At 38.6% G+C, this 19648-nt stretch overlaps 1 protein-coding gene across 1 annotated transcript; it reads right to left on the bottom strand.

Moving 5' to 3' along the window:
- Nucleotides 1–959: 959 nt before the first annotated feature.
- On the bottom strand, nt 960–1823 carry LOC139189537 (uncharacterized). Its single transcript, XM_070808507.1, has one exon. The coding sequence runs from the start codon at nt 1821–1823 to the stop codon at nt 960–962; it is 864 nt and encodes a 287-aa protein (XP_070664608.1).
- Nucleotides 1824–19648: the final 17825 nt, after the last annotated feature.

Raw genomic sequence — 19648 nt, 5'->3', positions numbered from 1 at the left:
TTCAACCTCCTTCTTCCTCTGGAGATGTTGACACCTCCCTGTCTAGAGATGAACCAATTGAACAAACAGAAATTGCCCCTTCCATAGGCATTATCTCACCAGAAGAAACTGTTATGCCGGACCCTTCTCCTTCCTCCTCTGATCCTGCCAAGTTGCCCAAACTCTTCGAAGCACTCGGGCGACTTGAGACGCGGTTGAAGTCTTCAAAGTAGGCTTCAACAAAACATATGTCTTCGGAGCAGCAACAAATCTTTCAAACATGGGCAAAAAAAGAATTCACTGCATCATTTAGCCTCAAGGCTCTCTGTGACCTCGAGAGAGTCATTACTGAGTTCTTTAAAAACGATCGCTTATCCAAGCCTCAGTATGATTCTTTCCTTTCTTTCTTTGAAAACTTGAGGGCCCTCAGGGAGCAACATCAGAGAGCAGACCGGCTGGCTAACCGGGCAAAATGCTTCATAGAGAGAGAATCGAGCTCCTCTACCCAAGTTAGTCGGCTGATGGAAGAGAGTATGCAGACCAAAGAACGGATTGAAGTTGTTTCTTCTGAAATTCAGAAGTTGGAGAGACCACTGATGATCCTTAAGGCGGAGCAAACAACTCTTCTGGATAACCTTGAGCAACAGATCGAAGGGGTGGAAAAAGCGACTTCAGAGTTAGAACAAACCAAGTCTGAACTTGTAAACAGCCATACTGTTTTGGCTGAACCAAATAGGATTTTTACCATCATGCGAACATACCATTCTAGAATAATCACCTTATGTGAAGATGTAAAGTTTTTGGAATAGAATTACTTTGTAATCTCTTTTTGTTTTAGAATGGATATGTAACATTCCTCCTGTTCTGCTCCATTTGGATAGGCCTCAGGCAAATCTATGCCCTCTTGCCTACCTGCTTTTCTCCTCCATCTTTATTGTTGGCAATCTTAGCCCCTGCCCCCGGGTCCTTTCAATGGCATTTTACTCTGTTGATAACCCCGACTCCTTGAAAACGAGGTCGATCATGCTAATAGGAGCTTCGGGGAAAGGGTTAGTATCCACCATCATACTAGCCTGAGGTGAATCGAGTAGTAACTTCCCCTTCACTATAAGATCCTGTACCCAGTCCCTAAACTGGACACAATTGACTATAGAGTGGTTGAAGGTATAATGCAACTTACAATACTTCTTCCCCCTGAGTTCCTCGGGCTTGGGCATCTTTTTGGTGTTGTCGGGCAAAATGACTCTTGCCCGCACAAGTTCTTCATAGATTTCTGGCGCCTTGGTTAGATCGAAAGAATAACTTTGATACTTTGGGGGTTTCATGGGTACGAACCCACCATCATTCATCACGATCTTCTGGTCCTTGACTGGTTGGACTAACCCTTTGATCGTCAATGGATTGAAGGGTGTGGTCATCTCAGCAGCACACACATCTATACTCTTCTCCTCATGATCATCTTTGCATTCGGGTCCGGCTTCCCCTACCTCTACATGGTGAATAGTAGCTTTATTTTTGTAGAACGGAGGAGTTTTGGAAGTATGTTTTACCTGCTGTTCCTCCTGTAACAGCCTCTCATACTTAGTAGCAGCAATCACCAACTCTTGTAGCTCATTAAACTGTGCATCATAGAACCTTTTTCTCAAAGGTAATTTTAAAGCCCTTTGAGCAATGGATATGAGCTGTGCCTGGTTGACAGGGAACTGACATCTCATCCTTGTCCTTCTGAACCTCATCATAAAATCTTCGATGGACTCATGATCATATTGTTTCACTTCTACCAGATCATTAATGGTGAGCTCTGGCTCTATCCTGTAGAACTGTTCATGGAAAGCCATCTCCATTTGCCCCCAGTTAGCAATGGAATTGGGGGGTAATAGAGAATACCATTAAGATGCCAATCCTGCTAGTGAATTTCCAAACAACCTCAATTTGTAGTTTGGATTGTCCTCATACGCCACACAGTGATTAGAAAATTTGAAAATATGATCTCTGGAGGACACACTGCTATCTTCCCCTGTGAAAATCGGGAATGCGGGAATCTTGAAATTAAGAGGGAATGGATTTAACTCATCGATATATTCAGGATATGGCTTCTGGTAGGTAACCCTGAATACTGGACGAACTCGAGGCTGGACGTTTTGAATCACCGTTCTTCTTAACTCAGCCAATTCTTCTCTTAGTTGCTGAGTAGCTAAATTATCATTCTGGCCATGGATAGCTGACTCAATCTTCGGACTCCGGTCATTGCCCGCGTTTGCTTCCCTCCTGGTTTCAGATTTTCTCCAGTTAGATCCTCCACCTTTGTTGACCATCGGGGGTGGCCTATAAGGTAGAGGTTTATCTGACGTAGTAATGGTTGTTTCTTTCCCGCTAGTTTCTCCAGCCGTGGCTGGCAGTCCAAACTTCATTCTTTCTTGTTCGCTCTGCCTCCTATTATTAAATGATAATAATGGGAAGCTGAGAAACTCCTTTTCTGAAGCTGACTCCATCACTGCTTGACTTCCTTCAGGTATCACCTTCTTCTTTCCCCTATCCTTTTCTTCTTCTAGTAGTGGAAACAAAGGAATGATTGGCTCACTTCTTATAACAACTGGACTCATTCCACTTCCTTGAGCACCCTTTGGAGTAGAGAACTCCAAATCCAGCCTCCTTTGTAGATTTCCTGTAAGCATACAGAGTCTGCTTACTTCTCCCTTAGTCTCCAAGGAAATTCTTTCCATGCTTTTCAACACTTGGATCATTGTAGCTTGCAGTTCTTCATTAATCTCTTTCCCCTGTGATTTCTCAGATGTAGTCGAACTACCTGAGACCACCTGTCCGGATGGGGATAAAGGATTTTCTGATTGTTCTGTCATCTGGAAAAGATCCTTCTTGGCTTCTTTTTTGGCAAGTTTATAGCTTCTCTTTTTGGACATGTAAGATCTTAGAAGTGTAGCTGTTTCTTGTCCCACCGAGCGTGCCAAAACTATGTTCGTCGCAAGAATCTCCTGGCGGACGAGCACACAGCTCCCCTGGGAGAATGGCGTCGGTTGAGAGTATCTGTCGTACTTCTGCTTTCTTCTCGGGCTCGCTCGGGCAAGCCTTTGTCGGGCAGATCTTGGTCGGGCAAGACACACTTCGGGCAAGGCTCGTCGGGCAGTTCTGAAAGAGAAGGACAGAGTTAATTTGAAAGGGTGCCTTTGTGGGGCCTTAGATGTAGGCCTTAAGGCTCACAATCAAGATTAACTTTGTCGTGCTCAGGCGTGCCACTGCCATCTTCAGTATGGCAGATGTTGAATGGGTGTTAAGCTTTGATTGAATATGTATACGCCCGAGAAACCAGTTTAGATATAACAGGTGCCTTTGTGAGGCCTTAGGTATAGGCCTTGAGGCTTCCTGTCAAACTAAACCAGCGCTTGGATGTATCATATTTGGTCTTTTATGGTTGCCAGAGTCTTATCACTATTATACTTTTGATTATCTGAATCCAATAGGTAGGACGAACCCAAATGAGTGCCTTTGTAGGGCCTTAGGTATAGGCCTTGAGGCTTCCCATCAGAGTTAATCCTTATACTCGGACCAACTAGACCACAACATGAAATGAAGCTAAATAGATGCCTTCGTGGGGCCTTAGGTGTAGGCCTTGAGGCTTTCTATCAGAATTCACTCCCTGTTTAAGCATTTTCTACGAATCAAGATATAATAGCAACAAAACGGAGAAATAGATTGATTAATTGCGCCCCAAGTAACTTCGGACTTCTCGCTTATCAAGGATTGTCGTGGATGGGTTGAGTCCACATAGAGTTCTTTTTTATGCCTTGAGGCCAAGGACTTTTAAACTGATCTTTAAATTACACGCCCGCCGGGCTTAAGACTTAGATCTGATTTGAACTCTGACACGATTCAGATCGGATCCAAGTGCTGAAGACTCATTTTCATTATGACTTTGCTAGAAATAACTTGTATATAACTGGGAATATATAACATGTTATTGTGCTTTTAAAAGAAAGAAAAGACAAAGACAGAGCAAAGATAGTCGGGTAAGTTTGAACCTTATCGGCCAAGGCTGAACTTCTTACAAAATCTATCTTTGTGGCTCTGTCAGAGGTCTGAAAGCTTTTAGAGGGGTTGACGGGGGAGAAGAGGATACAAAATGAATCGATACCACCATGAACAAGGTAGCAGAGCTATTACAGGGGTTTGGGAAGGTTTATCCCGAATGGGATGAAGGCTTGTGCTGACTACAGCTTCGTTGAAGGCAAATCTAGCTTGAGCAGAGTTTTGGCTTTTGTTTGTTTGTTTGAGTGTCCTTAATTCTGTCTTCTCTTCCTCCTTTTATAGACGACTTCAGCTTGGGTTCCTGTAGCAATAGAGGTTGCCCGAATGCGGTTTGGTGATGACTCACTAGCTTTTTTACATGAATGCCACCAATAAAGTACTTTATTGGGCTGTGTAGTGACTGAATAACCTACCCCCTGTGGTCTTTGAGCAGGTAAGCAGGTGGCCTTTGTAACTTGTGCCCAGCCGAAAGCCTCTTTCCTGCCTCCTAAGTTTTCCTCTGGGCTTTGGGTTTGGGCCGACTTTCTCTCTGGCCCAAAGTTCAGATTTTATCCCAAACAATAATACAATTAAATTTGATGAGCAATTAAATTTGCTGCAATTGTAGCTTGGTAATGTCGGCAAAGAAAACCCCAGAAAATGGCTTTCAATAAAGTAGTTGGGAGAGGGCCTATGAAACAGTACCGTTGAGCAAAGGCGCAAACGAGGTCTGGTTTAAGGTGTTTCTTAGAATTTCTGAATTTTGTGGCGGGAGATGTCCACGAGCCCTAGATTAGAATGGATTAAAATTCGATATCACAAACCTTCTCCAACTTTAATGTCCTCTGAATATTGACTTCCGTCGGCCCGATAATCAATGTTGGTCACTCCGTACTGCCTCGCCGTCGAGATGGAGACAGCTTAAAATGAAGTTTGGGGGTTTAAATCTGTAGTTTTTGCATAGTGCATAGATGGAACTGCGTGTTAATACAGAAAATGAAGAGATCAAGAGAAAAGAACAGAGCTTCAAGAACTAGAGAGGGAAAGATTTAGAGAGAGAAAACTATTGAATCTTTATTATTTCTGTTTTTGCTTAAAATTCAAATCTATTACAATGATGTATTTTATAGAGAGAACACAGTCTCTAACAACTTAACTAACTAAGAGTTATAACCCTGTGACAGATGGCATAATCCTAGCAACTGTCTATATCTATATCCTTACATGCCCCCTCAAACGCATGATTGGATGATCCAAGCATGAGGTTGAAACAATGAGACCGAAAGAGAGGTGCACTGAGACCCTTAGTCAGAATATCGGCAAACTGTTCTCGAGAGGATACAAACTGAACAACCAGTTGCCTCTTAGCGACCCTTTCACGCACAAAGTGCACATCAATCTCAATATGTTTCGTCCGTTGGTGTTGAACGGGATTAAAGGACAACGCTATGGCAGAAAGATTGTCACAGAAGAGAACAGGAGTAGTAGTAGACTTGACATGCATAAATCCTAGCACCTGTTGAATCCAATCCAGCTCGGCAGATGTAGTAGACATGGCTCTATATTCTGCTTCGGTTGAAGAACGAGAAACAGTGTTTTGTTTCTTGGAAGACCAAGAAATAGGATTGTTGCCCAAAAAGATAACCAAACCAGTAGTGGACCTCCGATCATTGGGATCACCAGCCCAATCTGCATCACCGAATGCTTTCAGTGTCAAATCTCCCCGAGTATAGGCCATGCCAACAGATAATGTCCCCTTGAGATACCTCAAAATTCGCTTCACAGCTGTAAAATGTGACATCATTGGAGATTGCATAAATTGACAAACTTGATGAACTGAGAATGCAATATCTGGGCGAGTAAACGTGAGGTACTGTAAGGCACTAACAATACTGCGATAAACTGTGGGATTGTTGTAAGGAGTACCATCATCCTTAAGTAACCTATTATTAGGTAAGCAAGGAGTATCACAAGCTTTAGAATCCATCATCTCAACTTTCTGCAACAAATCCTGAATATATTTAGACTGGGAGAGAAATAACCCCTGAGCAGTTTTGGTAACTTGAATGCCTAGAAAATAATGAAGCACACCCAAGTCCTTGATGTCAAATTCAGCAGTTAAAGAATGAATCACCTGTTGAATAAGTGGAGTAGAACTACCAGTGAGAATGATATCATCAACGTAGAGTAAAAGCACCACAATATCACTACCAACTGTCTTAACAAAGAGAGAAGAATCGGAATAAGTGGATTGAAACCCAAGAGAGGGAAGAAAGCTTGTAAATCTGTCATTCCAGGCTCGAGGAGCCTGTTTCAACCCATACAGTGACTTGTGAAGTTTACAAACTAATTCAGGATGTGCATCATTTCCAAAACCAGGGGTTGGGCCATATACACTTCTTCATTTAAAAATCCATGTAAAAACGCATTCTTGACATCCAATTGTCGAAGATTCCAATTAAAATGAGCTGCCAAAGCTAGAACTAACCTCATAGTGGTTAGTTTAACCACGGGACTAAAGGTTTCACCATAATCCAAGCCAGGCTCTTGACTAAACCCATTTGCAACAAGTCGAGCTTTATGTCGAGCCACTGTGCCATCTGAATTCTTTTTGAGTTTGAAAACCCATTTGCAGCCAACAAGATTCTTATTAGGAGGCAAATGTACAAGACTCCAAGTGTGTTGATGATGCAATGCATCAATTTCTGCCTGCATAGCTTGAAACCAAACTGGGACTTTCATTGCAGATTTATAGGTTGCATGTTCTACCAAAGTTAAATCAACATTGCTTGAATCAGCAACATGACTCAAAAACACTTTCTTCTTGATAATGCCATTCTTACTTCGGGTTTGCATAGGATGCAAATTAAGAGGAGCAATTGGTAACACCACTTGAAGTAAATCAAGACTAAAATCAGAGTCCACAGGGAGTTGATGAGCATCACATGTAGTAATAGTAATGGACTGAGAAGAAACTGAGGGTGAAGATAGTATCTCAGTAGATAAAGAGTCTGATGGTGGTGATAATGAGGCTATTGGAGATGGAACTAAGATATTATCCATAGTTGTGAATGGAAGAGATGACAATGACTTAGAGAAGGAAGATGGTACAGGGTTGTGCTTAGGTAATAAAGACAAATGAGTGTAGGGAAATCTTGATTCATCAAACACTACATGCCTAGAAATGTAGAACCTACCCTGTAGCACATCAAAGCAAATAAAACCTTTGTATTTGGATGCATACCCAAGGAATACACACTTTGTGGTTTTAGGTTGTAACTTGGATTGAATATAAGGTCGCAATAAAGGAAAACAAGAACATCCAAACACCTTAAGATGTGTTAAAAGATGAGGAGTCCCAAAAAGCTGTTCAAACGGTGAGCAATGTTTCAAAACTGGGGTAGGCATTCGATTTATAAGGTAGACAGCAACTTGGCAAGCAAAAGTCTAGAAGGAATAAGGTAATTTGGCAGATTGTAATAAGGTGACAGTAGTTTCAACAATATGTCTATGTTTTCTCTCAGCCAAGCCATTTTGTTCTGGAGTATGTGGATAAGACTTATGGTGAAGTATCCCTTTACTGTGAAGAAAGTTGGTAAGTTTATTACTGCTATATTCCCCACCACCATCAGTTTGTAAAATCTTAATAGAAACAGAGAATTGAGTGTGTACAAAGGAGTAGAAGACAACAAAAGTCTCAAAGAAGTCTGATTTATTAACAAAAGGGAACAACCAACAATACCTAGTGCACTCATCAATAAGAGTCACATAGTACTTGTATCCATCAATGGAATTACACGGAGAAGGACCCCATAGGTCACTGTGTACAATTTCAAATGGAATTACAGATTTGTGTTCACTAGACTGAAAAGGCAATTTAGTGAACTTGCCCTCTAAACAACTATGACAGAGCATAGGAGCAGAATCTTTGGTACAAGATATGTGTGACCTACGAAGCATAAGAGAAGCAACATTATTGGACAGGTGTCCTAACCTATTGTGCCAGAGATGAGAGCTAACAAGCTGTCCAAGCAATGAAAAGTCTTTAGAATTGTCGTGAGAAGGAAGAGAATGATGATTGACAAGAGAAGGAATAGGATAGAGTCCATTACTACATTGTCCTTTGTATAATATCCTCCCTGTGGCTTTGTCCTGGATCCAGAAACAAAAAGCATCAAACACTAACCAACAATTGTTATCAAGACAAAGGCAATGAACTGATAACAAATTGTGAGATAGTTTAGGCACATAGAGAATTGAGTTCAATTTGAGGGGCTGCACAGGTGTTTGAATAATAGAACTACCAATATGAGATATGGCCAAACCTTCACCATTAGCAGTTTGCACTGTCTCATGAGAGGGATAAGGAGAGGCCAATGACAAATTTCTGAAATCTGTAGTCATATGATTTGTGGCCCCCGAGTCAGTGAGCCAAATTTGTGGTTGATGATGAGGTGTGGTAGCTGAAGATGATTGAGAAGAGACTGTATGCAGAGCCTGAATATTGGACTCAGGAGAGAAAGTAGGTGCGGAAGGAGCTGAAGCATTGCTGGACATATGAGGATAGTGTGAACCACCAAAATTAGGACCTTTGTCATTGAAGAAGCAATACCAGGTAGTATGATTCATCTTACCACAGATTTGACAACCCTGTCGTTCCAACGACTTTGAATGACAAAACGGAGCAGTGTGACCAAGTTGATTACACAATTGGCAAGGAACTTGCTGTGTAGAGGAATGACCAAGATACTGAGCCGAAGAAGGTCTAAGAACCCCAGAGAATACAGGTGCGGGATGAGATCCATGAGCCGGAAGCTGCTGTCTTGGATTAGGATGAGGATACCTATATCCCTGATTAGATCTTCCTTTACCCTTCTTATTATTGGAGAAAAAGCGATATCCACCAGAGGAACCAGAATTATGTCCGGAAGCACCAGGAGAAAAACCCCCATATTGATGTGGAGATGTAGAGAATTTAGGACCACCAAAGTCATTTGCCACCATGGCAGACATAAACTGAGATGGCACATTACTGTCAACAATCAATTCTTCAGCAAGAAGTTGCACCCGAAATTCTTGGAGAGAAATAACACTCCCACGACCCCTAATAACACTTAGAAAAGTATTAAACTCAGGAGGAAGACCATTAAGTGCTAAAATAACAATATCCTCATCTGCAAATATCACTCAAGCAGCAGAGAGATAATCCCAAGCTTCCTTAATTCTTTGAAGATATCGAGACATTGAATCAGCCCCTTTCTTAATGGTTTGAAGATTCGACTTGAGCTGAAATATACTAGTTTTAGATACGGCAGATAATTGTTCCTTTAACCTGGTCCAAAGATCACAGGCACTTGTGCTTCCAATAGCACAGGAGATCGCAACAGGAGACAAAGTTGCAGTAATCAATTGCATAAGAGCACGATCGTGCATCTTCCAAACAATGTAATCGTCATTCTCAGATGGAGTAGAGGATGTCTCAGCACCAACACCAGAAGCATTAGACGAACCAGTAAGATAGCGAGATGGACAAGGAGTGGAGCCATCAACAAAACCCATAATACCGTGCCCCTCAAGCAACAATTGCATTTGAAATTGCCAATTCAAGAAATTAGAATCATCAAGCTTAACATTCACAGATGTAGAAATTGTAGAGATAAGACCAGTAATAGGTGATTGAAGGAGTTGTAATTGAGAAGTAGTAACCATAATTGCAGACTTGAGATGAAAAATCAACAGAGGAAATATCACAAACACCTGGTGTGCACAATCTTGAATTTGCAGGAAAAAGCAGATCAAGAAAACCAGACACCCTAGAAATCACAGAAGAGAATACCAGAAGGCAACCAAGACGTAGCAATGTACCGTCGTCAAGAAACAGAAAGGATGAGAAATCGAGAGATCAAGCGGAAGCAACCGAAGAATCGAAGAAAATAGCGTGAGCAACAATGGCAATTGATACCATGTTAATACAGAAAATGAAGAGATCAAGAGAAAAGAACAGAGCTTCAAGAACTAGAGAGGGAAAGATTTAGAGAGAGAAAACTATTGAATCTTTATTATTTCTGTTTTTGCTTAAAACTCAAATCTATTACAATGATGTATTTTATAGAGAGAACACAGTCTCTAACAACTTAACTAACTAAGAGTTATAACCCTGTGACAGATGGCATAATCCTAGCCACTGTCTATATCTATATCCTTACACTGCGATGCGAGATTAAAAAGAAAAATGGAAGGTTTTGAATGTCGGGAAGAAATGGGGGAGGGAGACAAAATAGCAGAGAGATCTATAAATGAAAAAATATATTAAACAGACAAAAGTTTGCAGTCATGGGCAAAATCGGAAACTCAATATTTGGGCTATTTAAATTAGACTGGTTTATTGTTGGGCTTTATCCTAATCATTAAATAAAGTTACAACATGGTTTTTGGTTAAGATTCAAAATTTGAAGTCATTTTCATTAGTTTTTCTTTATTTTTATTTATGCAAAGTTGTATGATTCTAGTCCATCAACCTGGAAGCTCGCTTTGAGATTTTATCCAGGACCCGGACGACCGCCTCATCTCAATCCGTTTGGGGGCTCGGATAGGGTTATCCTCTAAGAGTGCCTACCACGCTGATGATCAAACTTGGAAATATATTGCCTCCTTAAATGCATATGCATGCATCATCCAACACACTGGCATCACCATAACAATCATGCGAATGCCACAGGACACTAAAGGCCATATACCTGGGATTACACTCACTGTCAATGCAAATGATCAATCTACCCCTGCTTCAACTTAGCAATATAATCGAGGTTGTTCATTCTCTACTACCTATAAATAGAGCATAAGGCCTTCAAATTGATTACCTTCGTCAAATTCAATCTTTACGATATAAAAAAAAAAAAATCCTTGAGTGATTTTTCAATCAACCAAATTGTTCTTCAGCACATCTTTAGCTCTTCAACTACAATCTCAAATCCTTCCTTCGAAGTAGACAAAGTAGACACTGCCTATGATCTTTGAGATCGAAAACTTTTACAGCTCTGCCACATGTGGTATGAATGTATGATTCAGTTGATGTGTCATTCTAACCACCCTGATTTCTTCTCTGAGGCATATGTTTTGTACTACGTCCAATCTGACATCAGTGATCTTTGTGGACTCATCTAACATTATCTTGTTTTTCATGGCTTGAATCTTGATAGAATTATATTGTTTTGTTTACATTTCTAGTCATGTAGTTCGGCCATTAGCCTAGATTTTACTTTTGTAAACATTTGTAATCTTGACTTCATCATGAAATGATTACATTATTTTTGTTCGCTTTAGTTTCTATTGCAATTTCATTTACTTTTTAGGCAAGCATACATTATGTGTGAGACTCAAATAGGTACCTATCTGTGTTTCATATGGTTTTTTAGTAAACTCCTTGCTTTTAAATTAAAAAAATTAAAATAAAACGTTAAAAGATGTGCCAGAATAGGTATTCGAATGTAGTTTGAGGTACATAGATATGAAGCTCGAGAACACTTATGCTAAAAGCTTAATTTGTTTAATTGGTGCACCTTTAAATATATATACTCTATATATAGGTAAAATAAAATCGTAAATGGGGGGAGCTCCCAAACTAGGGGCATATCTGATGGCACCACTTACACACCTTCAAGGCCGGCTCTAATGATAATCCACCACTTTATTTGCATGATGGATAAGTACATTTTTGGTGATAGAGTCGAACATTGATTTTGGAGTTAGGTGAAATTTTAAATCCTAAATCTTATTTTACTATGTGTGAGTATCAAGAATTGTTGCCTTAAAAATCAATGGCGACCAAGACATAATTAGTCTACGACTAGAGGGTGGCATGAGGTCTTTTGTAATTCCAACAGTTTATTCAAAAAACACTTTTGTCTATTAACGCTTATGCTAGAAATTTTTATTAAAAATTTAAGTGTGTTTCCAAAAAGCACAATCCTTCATTAAGAAGCTCAATTGAAAGTTTAAGAACTTGTTTGAAAGTGCTTATTTAGAAAGCACTTCAATTCATTAGTGTTTATAAACATGTTGATGACACTTTCTCCATATCCACCTTGTTATAATATTTCTAAGCTAGTGAAAATAACCGAATTTCATGCTTTAGTAAAATATCATATTTCTATAATTAAGAAAAGGGTTTTTGCCAAGTTTTCTATTAAAACTCCACATTCATCTGAGTTCACCTGCAATTACTTCAACACTATTTCATAACCTAATAAATAGGGCTTGTTATGTGGGCTAAGCCTTGATGCTTACATCTTAATATCCTTTTGGGCCAAGTATTATGGATCCGCTTATTTATATCCCTACGTTAGCCCACTGAAAAGATGGAAAAGGTTAAGAGCAGTCAACCTCAGCTTCTTGGACGTGTACACGCTTGGGCCGCAAGGGCAAAGAGTAGACAAGTATAAGCGATAATTTCACTATATTTTTGAAAAGCTCTTCCATGCCACGTAGCATTAAATGCTACAAGTATTTGGATGACCTAGATTGGTTTGTTATTTCCTTATTACGATCGGTGAATTCAGACCATCCAATACTCGTAGCATTTAAAACTACTTAGCATGGAAGTTGAACCCCGTATTTTGATACAAAAATGACAAAATATTATTTCGAAAGAAATAACGGGAGTGAAGATCGCCAATTGGTAGATAAGGTCTCTCTCATCAACCGAAAAACCAAGTCATATTCAGTTTTATTGGAGGTTTCTGTCAATTGGACGAATTTTTATTGCCTAAACAACAAGACAACATTTATGGTCAGCTTGAAAGGTACATCGATGGCGTTCAACGTGGAGACGCTTTTCATCTATTTGATCTTACCATCTTTGCTCAAGAAAGTGGGCTATTATGTTGTCCTCATTACAGAATTTGGCAGTGATTGGACTATGCAACAAATATTTCTAATTTGACTTAAAAACCGACAATTAGGGAAAGCAACCTCGTAATCTGTCTCATACTATGTATGAGGCTAAGCAAGATCCGGCTACCAACACCGCCTTGATTAGTTTTGCTAATTAACCTATACTTCTTTACTTATTACCACACATATCATTGGTCTAATATCCTAGTGAATAAAGTGTTAGATTTCTACTTATAGGTTTGAAACTCTCCCTCTCCTAAATTATTGTAATATTATTGAACTCTCCCATCTCTACTCTTAATTATAGTAATTTAAAAAAAAAAAAAAACTTATTACCGCACACACCCTCCATATGTGAAATATATATACATTGTTGGAAAAGTTAGTAAATTAGTAATTAAATTAGTTTTTATGTTTGAGTATTTTTAGTATTTAGCAAGTATTGTGTGATTTTCTATTATTTATTGGGGTTTGCAATTGCTTTCCCGTTTGTTCATAATTAGGTCTTTATAAAGACACTACTTAATAGAAGATGAAGTCTTTACGTGCAGGTTATTTTTTTTTGGACAATATGCATATCCTTCTCTCTTTTGTTTCTCCTCGTCAGATTGAAGCTTTGGCAGCTAGGAGAGGGTTTCTTCTAGCTTCATCGCAAGGGTACGACCAGAAGCAACTGGATGGAGATGCATTAGTGTGAGAGCTATTCAGAATGAAGAATTTCATTTATTGAGGACCCCAGGGTTTTGCTGCAAATTATGAAGCGACAAGGATTTTAGAATTTGATTTCTATCCCACTTTGTTCTCTGAAACTCAAAATTGGCCACTTTATTCTCTGGAACTCGATTTTGATCTCATCTTGCCCTCTGAAACTCAAAAACCGCCACTTTACTCCTTAAAACTCGATTTTGATCCCACTTTGCTCTTAAATCTCAAAACTCGCAACTTTATTTCTTAAAACTCAAAATTTGCTTTACACTGTGTTTTTGAATAAGTACTCATCCGTTCAAAATATATAATTGGTAATATGCGAAATGCATTGTAAAAAAGAACCATAAAAAAAAAAAAAAAAAAACTTCTCTCTTTACCAATCACCTCCATTAAGAACATAAGAAGAAGTAACGAAATCAATGGAACTAATGATAAGGTGGTTGGAGATAGAAGATGAAGGGAAGTGATGAATGCATGAACAACGATTAGAGAGAGAGAGAAGGGGGGGGGGGTTTAAGTAGGGGTGAATGTATGAACTATCTTCTCTCTTCACCAACCAGCTCTATTAAGAACCACTTTTCTTAATTTTCCTTTTTCGTAATATGTTGTATAGTGTTTGAATTTTTTTTTCTTTTTGTGTTTCAATCCATGTAGCACCATTTGATTGGATGTGTGAGCTTTAGACTAGTGCCATGTCAGCCATAAGTGTATCCTAATTATGCCATATAAGTAAACTTAATACATATATAAACAAGCCAAAGTGGAGTGATATTGAGTTTGAGTGGTGAATTTTGAGTTTGGCAAATTAGGATTGAAATCGAGTTTCCGGAAGCAAAGTGACGACTTTTCAATTTCAGAAGGCAAAATGGGATCGAAATCGAGTTTTAAAGAACTTAGCTAAAACTTTCATTTATTTAAACACGTCACAAGACGCATCATATTGTCAATACATAGGATTTGTAAATGTGAATATTATTTTGACACACATAAAGTTATTACTTATAATATATACAGTACTCCCCTTCCGTGATCTCTCAAATAACTTTGTTTGAGGATACTTTTTGGGGGATTTTGATGAATTTTTTTTCAAGTACAATCTATGAATTAAGAGATGAACATTCAATGGTTGGTTCATCAAAATCTGTTGTATATTAATTTACAATAAATTTCGACGATCCAATCTTATTGGACCATCCCTAAAATAAGTTTATTTAAGCTAGCTAAGGATCCGAAAGAAAAAATGTACATATAAAAGAATGGATTCGTAACACCACATTTTTAACACAAATTTTGACACTTTTTTCAAGCATTAGATTAGCATGTACATTCACTACTTAAAAAGAACAACTTTGCCCCAAATCCAATCTTTAATCAGAATAGCCAGTCATGACCTTGAGGGGCTATATGTCAATGGCCACAATCATTGATTTGTATTCTCCAAGTGTGATGCTATTGATATATGTGTTAAAGTATGACGTATAAACATTAATACAATATATACATGAAATTAGCTGTAATGACAATGGCCTATATCGTGCTGTCTCTCTCCTACTGAAAGCCAAATGACGAAAATAAATTATTGTGCAAATCAGATCCAGCTGTGATTTCTTATGACTAACGTGACATGCCATGCTAACAAATATTAGGAGTTCCATCGAAAAATGACACATTCTGATTGCTACACAAGATTTTATGGAGGCAAAAAAAGAAAACGCAAAGTAAACTTCCAGTCCACAAGGGTATGTAAGAATGAAAGCATGTCTTTTATTCTATGATCACAATGCTAAATTTATCCAAATTATAAAAAGAGAATAGAACTTAGGTGCAAAGAGATTGGACCACACTAAACAAAATCTGCAAAAAAAATCATCAGGGTACATTAATTTCCTGCTGGCTCAAAATTTAAAAAATTGGGGCAGCTATAATTTCTGTCGTTGCATGCTGAATGCTTAATTATACTGATAAATATTGAGAGAACTTATGGTTTCTGTGAGCTTCCAGAAAATTACTAGAAATTAAACATACGTATATATATGTTGATTTTTAACGGGGAGTGACTTGATGGTACGGGGTACCAATCTCCGACACCTGATCGACCAGACAAAGTAGTGACTAAACATCCCCATATTTTATCCTTACTATTTGGGATCTGTTATAAACTTTTTATTTAAGTGTAATTGTGTAAATTTTATATTAGATTTGATTTTAATTATTCTTCCCTATTAGGATTTGTATTCCTTGGACCCCCCTTATTACTATAAATAAAGGGGCTAATAACACATCCTCTACACAACTCTACAAACACATCTCTCTCTATATTTGCTCTATGCCGCCGGCCCCATTCTCCTTGTCAGTTAAATATAGGCCACAACACGTTATCAGCACGCTCCTACCGCTACGCTTAGGAATCTGACGTGAAAGTTTTTTGCATCAAACCAGTTCACCAATATCATCACGCAATCAGGTTCTTTCAAAACAACGGTTTTTATCTCAATATTTTTGCAGCTCTGATAGCATGAACATTCACCATAATGCATGACTCAACTTTAATTTTTTTCGAATTTTAGATTCTACATAAATTGTGTATGCATTATATCCATAATTATTGAATTATGTAAATTGATATTGCCATGAATTGCATCATATATCTGTCCATGCATTAAATTATATGTTGAATATGCATGAAATTGAATTAATTTACAATCTGGAAATTAAAAAAAAATTATTAAAATTAGGGTTTATCAAAACCTATCCTGTCACCATCCTACACCCTGAACCGCTGGCTTTCAAGCCATGCCGTGTCGAGCCACCAGCAGTAGGCTTGCATCTTGTGTGGCTGCGCTAATCTGCGAGACCATCAAAGCCATGGGCTCCAGGTTCAAACCCAAAAACCTCGATGTCTTCCACGGCGTCCTCATCATTAGAGGTTGCCTGCAGCCAATCCTCACCCACGGGTCAACGTTTTGATTGTTGCGAGTTATATATTAGTTAGAGTGTAAATAGTAGTTTATTGTCCCACATTGGTGAAGTACATATGTAATACCAATTGTAACTCCTATATATACTCCACTTTGGAGATTAATGAATATATAAGAAATTCCCAAATATTGTCATATATATTTTTGGTATTTACCATGTTTAGTTTAATATTGGTATTTACCATGTTTAGTTCAATATGGCATCAGAGCAGTTCGCTCTTGGTGACATGTGTGCTTTAATTTTGTGCCCACATTTTTCGTGATTTCCTTCGTAAAAAAAAAAAAAAGTGAATAGTGGCGCACTACAATACAGTGCGTGAACAGTGGTCTTCTACAGTACGTGAACAGTGATTGCTACAGTGCCATGAATAGTCTGCTGCTACAGTGCCGTAAACAGTGCTCTGTTACAGTCTCTGGTAAATTGTTTTCATTCCACTGCGTATCTTTTGTGCCTTTATTGTTCGTGATTTTTGTTCAATGACTCAATATAATCATAGTATTGTTATGCATCTTGGTGGAACAAATAAATGGATAATAGATACTGGGGCCACTGATTATGTGACTAGTGACCCTAGAGTGTTTGATGAGTTATGTGACTATGTTCGTGATCCGTATGTTACTAGTGCAAATGGAGCATATTTCCCTGTGAAGGGTGAAGGCACTATCTCTCTGACTCCAACCTTATCATTGGTCTGTGCTTTACTTGTTCCTGATCTTAAGTGCAATATTTTGTCGGTAGGAAAACTTCTTGATACCTTATATTGTTCTGCTCACTTCTACCCTACGTATTGTTATTTTCAAGATATTCAAACTCAGAAGATAATTAGTCATGGTAAAAGAATAGGGGGTTTGTACATCTTGACTATGAAGGATACTGTTGTTTATGGTTCAAATAATCATCAAGTTTTAAGTGCTAAAGTGGATGAAAGACATCAAATTTGGTTGTGGCATCAACGATTAGGACATCCATTATTCAGTTATATGAAACATCTATTTCCTTCTTTGTTTCGCACTTGTAGTGATTCAGAGTTCAAGTGTGAAACATGTGTCATGGCTAAGAGTCATCGTGCTTCATTTCCTGTAAGTGATTCTAAAGCTAATTTGCTATTTGATTTGATACATTATGATGTGTGGGGTCCAGCGAAAGTTATTTTTAATGGATTTCGTTGGTTTGTTACTTTTATTGATGACTGTACTCGGTTAATTTGGGTGTTCTTGATGAAGAATAAGAGTGATGTTCCGTTACTTCTTCAAGAATTTTGTATAATAGTGTCTACTCCGTTTCAGACCAAAGTTAAGGTCTTCAGGTCTGATAACGGGGGAGAATATGTGAAGCACACTTTGGCATTTTTTTTCGTGATCATGGTATTATTCACCAGACGACTACTCCGTTTACACCCCAACAAAATGGTGTGTCCGAACGGAAGAATAGTCAAATAATGGAAGTTGCTCGCTCCTTGATGTTGGATAAATGTATTCCTAATCATTTATGGGGTCATGCTGTTTTGGCTGCTGTGTATTTGATCAATCGTGTTCCAAGTAAGGTTCTTGATTTTCAAACACCGCTTGATGTGCTACAAAAACATGTTTCTCTTGTTTCTGTATCAAAGCTTCCTCCGAAAGTGTTTGGGTGTATTGCGTATGTGCATGTCTACTCTCATTAGCGGAGTAAACTTGATGCATGTGCTCTTTGGTGTGTCTTTATTGGGTATGCTAACAATAAAAAATGCTATAAGTGTTATCATCCTCCGACTCAAAAAACTTATATTACCAATATTACCATGGATGTTACCTTCCATGGGGAAATTTCTTATTTTGTGAAGCCCTCTTCCGACTCTCCACTTCAGGGGGGGATGGGGAGTGAAATGCAGATTCGAAGAGATGGTATGGATGATGTGTTACAGGCAGAGTTGGGAACAGAATCTATTATGTTGCGTGATTCTAATTAGTCAACTACAGATAGTGATCGGTCACCTGTTATTCCCGGAACTATTTCTACTGACGATATATCAGATGTGCCCAGCGAGTTGCCTGTTAGTATGTCTGACGAATTACCTTCTAATGATCGGTTGCCTGCTGCTGATATGTCTAACGAGTTGCCTGATGATGGTTCGTCCAGTGATGATTCTTCTAACAGTTTGGTACAGGATGGTGGCATACATGAGGTAAATTCTGACGATTCTTCTACTTATCAGTTGCCTCCACGAGCTAATCGTGGAAAACCTAAAGTACAGTATGAGCCTGATATGCATGCCAAAGCCAAATATCCTATCAACAATTATGTTTCTACTCATCGTTTATATAAACCATATGCATTTTACATATGTCAGCTATCTAGTGTATCAATTCCAACAAAATTGCAAGATGCTTTGTCTGACCCTGAGTGGGCTAATGCCATGCAAGTTGAGATGGAAGCTTTGGAAAAGAATTCTACCTGGGATTTGGTTCTTTTACCAAACGGGAAAAAAGCCGTTGGATGTAGATGGGTGTTTACTATTAAGAACAAAGCAGATGGTTCTATTGACCGGTATAAAGCTAGATTAGTTGCTAAGGGTTATACTCAAACCTATGGGGTGGACTATCAGGAGACATTTACTCCTGTTGCCAAACTTAATACTGTGCGTGTTCTTCTGTCCTTAGCAGCAAACCAGGATTGGCCTTTGTTGCTAAGGACAGAAGAACATGCACAGTATTAAGTTTGGCAACATGAGCAAATGTCTCCTGATAGTCCACCCCATAGGTTTGAGTATAACCCTTAACAACTAATCTAGCTTTATACCGGTCAATAGAACCATCTTCTTTGTGCTTAATAGTAAACACCCATCTACATAGTGATCTTAAGGAGGAAGTGTATATGGATCTCCCACCTAGTATTGGAATATCTCCTGGAAAAGGTGTTGTATGCAGGTTACGAAAGGCCTTGTATGGTTTGAAACAATCTCCTAGAGCATGGTTTGGGAGGTTTACAAGTTCAATGAAGAAGTTTTGGTATATCCAGAGTCATTCAGATCATACTTTGTTTCTAAAGCGACAAAATGGTAAGCTAACTGCATTGATTATTTATGTTGATG

Source organism: Malus domestica, chromosome 11 (assembly GCF_042453785.1).
Source record: "Malus domestica chromosome 11, GDT2T_hap1".
Taxonomy (NCBI): domain Eukaryota; kingdom Viridiplantae; phylum Streptophyta; class Magnoliopsida; order Rosales; family Rosaceae; genus Malus; species Malus domestica.
Note: the sequence above shows the minus strand (reverse complement) of the source record. Positions and strands in the feature narration are given on the sequence as shown.